We start from the raw sequence: 5,945 nt of genomic DNA, 5'->3' as shown, positions 1-5,945 counted from the left end.
CTCCTCTGCTCATGCTTTGTTACTCTGTCTCTCAACAATAAATAAACATTAAAAAAATAAAAACAAAATAACATTCATAACAATCTAGTATTACAGCTTACAAAGTTTAAACTTTGATAGTGTTTCACACACTCTCATTTGATCTGGGAATAAACATGTGAGATAGGGATAGTACTATTATTTCCTTATATATTGTTTTAAAGTTTATTTATTGGGGCACCTGGGTGACTCAGTTGGTTAAGCATCTGACTTTCACTCAGGTCATGATTTCCTGGTTCATGAGTTGGAGCCCCGCAGCAGGCTTTCTGCTGTCATAAATAGTGGAGCCTGCTTCAGATCCTCCGTCCTCTTCTCTCTGCCCCTCCCCTGCTTGCACACTCTCTCAAAAAGAAACATTTTTTAAAAAGAGAGAGTGTGAGTGCACACACTTGTGTGAGAGCACAGGAGGGGCAGAGAGAGAGAGAGAGAGAGAGAGAGAGAGAGAGAGAATCCCAACCAGTCTCTGTGCCAATAGCACAGAGGCCAAGGTGGCCTCTGAACCTGTGAGATCATGACCTGAGCCGAAATCAAGAGTCAGTGGCTTAACCCATTGAGCCACCAGGCGCCCAGGGGTTATACTATTATTTTTGTTTTATAGTTGGAGAACATGAAGTACCGAAGGGTTAAAAAGTGGTAATGCAACCGGTTCTGTGGTATGCCTACTGCACAAAAGGGTTCCAAAGGTATTTGTTCAAATGGAATCAAGTTTTCTGGTTATAAAACCTGTGACCTTTCCATTAAACCACACTGCTTTTTGTATGTGTTAGCCAGTAGTTTTTCAAATTGTGGGTAGCCATTCAATACTGAATAATAAATTCAATGACATAGAGACAACCAACATGGAGGCAGGGATAAAGGGAGAATAGAAAAGTTCAGAGTACATTACATTGTAGTAAGGATAAGCAGATCTCTGTGATACTTGGTTATAATGTAAAATTATTTCACACTGTGAGTCTGCATGAAAAAATATGAAAGCTCTGTGCTTAGCACAATTCCAAGTTCTAAATGACCATTTATTAAATGGAATTATAGTACTTTTATTTTGCATTTATTCCCCCCCCCCGCCCCCCCGAGCTGTTTCTTCCATTCTTGGCTACTGGAAAGCAGATATCATATCATCTTTATTTTTCCAAGTCCTAGTAGAGCGCTTGTTATGAATTAGGCGCACTCAATAAATATGTGCCAAGTGAAAACCTGGATGAACGCATCAATGAATGAAGGCATTATATAGCTCAATAAATATGGTTACAAATGACTGTTCTACCTTCTTCCGGAATTCTTCCAATTCAACTGCGAGACGTGACACTGTTCAATTGATAATTTCCAAAAGCTCTATTTCCCTGCTTGGGGAAAACAGAGAGGCTAACCATACTCTGTGTCACTTGCCTTTAGTCAACACGGTCTCCAGAATGGCTTCAAGAATCGGCTCCGAAGGAAAAAGAAAATCCCTAAAACCAATCAACGCCCCCGCCCCCTGTTGACCTTAGTAAAAATGGCTACCTTTGGCGTCGTCCTGGCAGCATGCGCATGCTCAGTCCTGGCCCCTCCCCCACCCCGTGTCGCTGAGGCGTGCGTCGCAGCGTAGAGGAATAAATTTCTCTGTGATTGGTTGGTGCAGGATTTCAAACCCGAGCCGGAGGCGCGTTGCTGCTCTGCCGTTGGATAAGGTGTGGAGGGAAGTGGAAGGCGGCCCAGGTGGGGGCCAGGCGGAACCGGCCAGGTGGGCGCTAGGGGCTGCGAGAGCAAGTGCGTCTGACTCTCTGGGTTTGTGGTAGGAGAGCGTCCGGGGTGGTGAGCCGCCACCGCGGGGGTGGGGGAGAAGGCCGGCACCTACGGCCCCTCCTCTGGGGGTCTCCACCGGCCGGGGGAGGCAGTGGCCCGAAGGGGCGGTGGCTGGGAGTGGAGGGTTTCTTTCTCGGCGCTGTGTTTTGAGGAAAGCCGGGGACGTCTTTTTGAGGTGATGGCTTGAACTGGGCAGGAACCACCCCCCAAAGAAGTGACTTTCACTTAAATACAGACTTTGGGAGTGGGTGAGGTAATACTCACATTCTCTTCGGAGGAGCATGGGGTTTTGGAAGGGAGAAGCCCTGGTATTTGAGAGGCTGGGGTGGCTTGAAGCCGAGCCCCTCTTCCTTGTGGGCTGCGTGTAATCTAGGTAGGTTGGCGGAGGCAATGACATCTTGCCCGTCCCATCCTAATTAGGAACAACGAGGCCTTACTTTTGCAATTTCACGTACATTTCTCTTCGCTGGAACTCGTTCGTAGGCAGAAGGAGTGTTTAAGCGACGCGGGGTGGGTGAGAAGATAAGCCTTTTTTTTTTTTTTTTTTCCTTTTTTAAAGGAAGTGTCCTTATCATTCTCTTGAGTGTGTGGGGTGAGCTTTTCGACTTCGTGAAAGTGTTGAGAAGGCGCTTTTCCTATAGCTTAATCATTCACGTATTTATTCAATAAGTACAAGACAATCTTATTTAGTCTTAAAGGAGCTTACACTTTATTTGGGGCGATAGAACTTAAAAAAAACTGTGGTGAATCTAGTAGGCCTCTACACTATACTTTACATTAGTATAGCCCTTTTAGAAGATATTTTGGCAATATTTATCAAGAGCTATAAGAGGTTTTTTACCCTGCGATATAGTCATCCCAGCCTTGGAAACTATTCTAAGGAATATAGCCACCTGAAGAAAAAAAAATGTTCACAGCAATGTTCATTCATTCAGTGAATATATATTAGTTATTTGCCAACTGTCAGGCACTATTCTGGGCACCAGGGACTCAGCAATGAACAAAACAGACAAAAATCTGTGCCTTTCTTGAACTTAAACTACTGGGGAGACAAACAATTAAATAAGTTAATATATACATATGTTAGATGGAGATAAGTGCTTTGGAGGAAAACAAAGCAGAGAAGTGTTGGAGGGATAGGTTACAGTTGAAAATTGGGTAGTTAGTAAAGACCTCACTGAGAAAATGGCATTTGAATAAATCCCTGCAGGAGGTGAGGGTGTAACCATGCAAGGGATTACAGGTAGATGTAACAGAAAAACTGGAAATTACATGAATACCCAAAGAAGAGAATGGTTAAATAATTGCTAATCAACTTTTTGTAACTTAATGGAAACATGAAAGAGGAGAGCAAAACACAAAATTCTATCAATCTATGATTGCAATATTATGAAATATGAGTATATAATGGACAAAGATTAGATAAGGAGATGCTTGTAATTGTTTAGGGTGATGAGGTTTTAGTTTCATTATTAAAAAAACATTGTTTTGAACTTAGAAAATTTACAGTATGATGCAGTGTTTTATATCTGCCAAATGAGTGTTAGAGATAATAAAGAGACAGTTTTGGACTGAAATTGTTAGGGAATGCTTTAGTGAAATTGGTAAGACTTACACTAGACCTTGAAGAATGAAACTGCAGAATGGGAAGAATCTACAGAATCAGAAAAAAAAAAAAAAAAAGAATTAGTATCTTAAACTGGTAATAATTTTCTAAGAAATAATTCAACTCATCTCTTTATTTTAGTCTTCATTCATGTTGGACTGAGAACATTCTGTTTACTCTTTCTGCAATTGATTTGCTCTTAAGAACATTTGGTTTCAAGATATTCCTTCTGCCTGGCAGTTGTGTAGAGGCTTCTGATATAGTGAAGCAGAAGCTGGACATTTGGGAAGAGGAATTGCTCTGAAATGCTTTCATATGAAAGAATCTTACAGTATTGAGACTGTCTTAGGGAATGGTTTTCTTTGGCAGGGGAGAACCTGTATTGCTGAATTCTTGAGAATTTCCAGGTTTAGTAATGTTCCTGAGATGTTTTTCATTAAAACTCTTTCCTGGAAAACTCAGACAACCTTCTATTGCTTTGTCTTACAATATTTAACACCCTTGATGCATCTAAAATGTGATGTATAGGTCTCTTAATAATGTTGTTTCTAGGAGGAAGGAGAGGATAGAGACTTTTCCCGGGATACTCTCCAGTTAAGATCTATAATAGTCTGTTATTCTGAAGGATGATGTCTGTCTCTTGGCTGGGTGATTGAAATTAAATTGGGGACTCAAAGCAATCACATCAAGCTGAGACTCTTTTCTGGTGATGTGAAATTGCTCCCTTAGGGATACTCACAGATTGGGAATCTGTAACATAGTGACTTCTCCACCTCTGGGGCTTCTCATCAATAACAGCTGAGATTCTCTAGCACCTTTTTGTTTAAAGTGCTCCACAAACTGATTTCCTTGCTACACACAGGGATCATTTCAGCTTTCCCAAAAGGCAGCTGCCTCTGTAGTGAAAAGTGACAGCTGTTTTACAGCTGCAAAGCAATGTAGTACAATATGACTTTGTTTTTGTTTCCTTTCACATTAGTGTATCTCCTAGCTATGGAGCTAAATAATAAAGGGAGAGAAATAAAGGAGTATTCATATGGGTGAAAATGTGACCCGGCAGGAAAATTAAGACCATTTTTAATTGACATTGAATAGGATGAGTGAATTTTAGCTTTTTGAGTTACAATTTGGCTGAGATATCAGAGTTAGTACTGATGCAGAAAGATATTTTTGTCATCTATAAATAACTCCTGAGTGTCACTTCTATAGAACGTTAATAAAAATGCATAGTCCCCTAGCATATAAAGAGAAGAGGATTATATTTTGCTAGTGCTGTTTTTGGATTACCCTAAGTAAACCTGTGTTAGAGGAAAAACTATTCTCATATGCTACAAGCCTCATGTAAAACAGCTTGCTAAAGAGCCTAGACCTGGTCAGATTTTTGCTATCTTCTCCATTCTTCTTGGTCTGGGTTCCAGCTATGATTTGGTAATCACTGTGGTAGGATGTAAATGACAACTATCAGACCAAAACAAAAAACCAAAAAATGTCATACTCACTATAATACCGTATATCTTATTTTATTTTAAGTTTATTTATTTATTTTAAAAGAGAGTGAGAGTGAGCAGGGGAGGGGCAGAGGGAGGGAGTGAGGGAGAGAGAGAGCATCCCAAGCAGGTTCTGTGCTGTCAGGGCAGAGCCATACATGGGGCTTGAACTCACAAACCTTGAGATCATGACTTGAGCTGAAATCCAGAGTGGGATGCTTAACTGACTGAGTCACCCAGGCACCCTTCTAATATCCTATATTTTAATAGTAAGGTTCAGTTTATACACTATAAAACTTCTACCTGCATGAATTGGTGATATTTTGTGAGGTAAATGGGGCACTATTGTTCCCAATTATAGATGAATCTCAGAATTTGACTTACCCAAGGTAATACTAGTAAATAGAAGAACTAAAACTTGATCCCAGGGCTTCTGTACAAACAACCCCTTTTTTAAACCGTTCTTTCAATTTTCATCTATATTACACATTGATGTTGAGGTAGAATGGAAATTCTTTTGACAGTAGAATCAAGGGTGTGTGTGTGTGTTCTCTGATTTTCATTTAGCAAATATTGATTGATTGAACTCTATTTCCAATGTGGGGCTCACACTCATAATCTCGAGATCCAAGAGTCACAACTCTACTGACTAATACAGCCAGGCGCCCTTATCAAATATTTATTTTTAAATATTGAGTGTGTGTAGTACAGTAGTGCCAAAGGTAAGGTTTCTTCTCTCACATGTACAGTCTACCCAGGACATAGGGTAGAAACATGGTAAAGTTTTTTGTTTTTCTTAGAGAGAGACCAAGCGTGAGTGGGGGAGGGGCAGAGAGAGAGAGAGAGAGGACAACACAGAATCTGAAGCAGGTTCCAGGCTCTGAGCTGTCAGCTCAGAGCCCAACATGGGGCTCAAATGATGCTTAACCAACTGAGCCACCCAGGTGCCCCAAAACATGGTAAAGTTAAATTAGAGCGCAAGGGGTGTGTGTGTGTGTGTGTGTGTGTGTGTGTGTGTGTGTGTGTGTGTG

The 5,945-nt window shown here is 40.9% G+C and overlaps 1 protein-coding gene across 8 annotated transcripts in view; it reads left to right on the top strand.

The window, feature by feature from the left end:
- Nucleotides 1-1,655: 1,655 nt before the first annotated feature.
- RACGAP1 (Rac GTPase activating protein 1) overlaps nt 1,656-5,945 on the top strand; it is a 27,487-nt gene continuing 23,197 nt past the window's right edge. Inside the window, exon 1 of one of the 8 annotated variants that reach the window (XM_049625436.1) lies at nt 1,656-1,759. Coding sequence is in view for 3 of the 8 variants with exons in the window: in XM_049625442.1 (XP_049481399.1) it covers nt 5,831-5,873 (43 nt within the window). In the remaining 5 variants the exon portion in view is untranslated. Of the gene's footprint in view, nt 1,786-5,787; nt 5,874-5,945 lie in introns of those variants that run through there. The other 7 variants (XM_049625437.1, XM_049625438.1, XM_049625442.1 and 4 more) reach the window with 7 other exon arrangements.

The sequence above is a fragment of the Panthera uncia genome, chromosome B4, assembly GCF_023721935.1.
Source record: "Panthera uncia isolate 11264 chromosome B4, Puncia_PCG_1.0, whole genome shotgun sequence".
NCBI classification, from domain to species: domain Eukaryota; kingdom Metazoa; phylum Chordata; class Mammalia; order Carnivora; family Felidae; genus Panthera; species Panthera uncia.
Note: the sequence above shows the minus strand (reverse complement) of the source record. Positions and strands in the feature narration are given on the sequence as shown.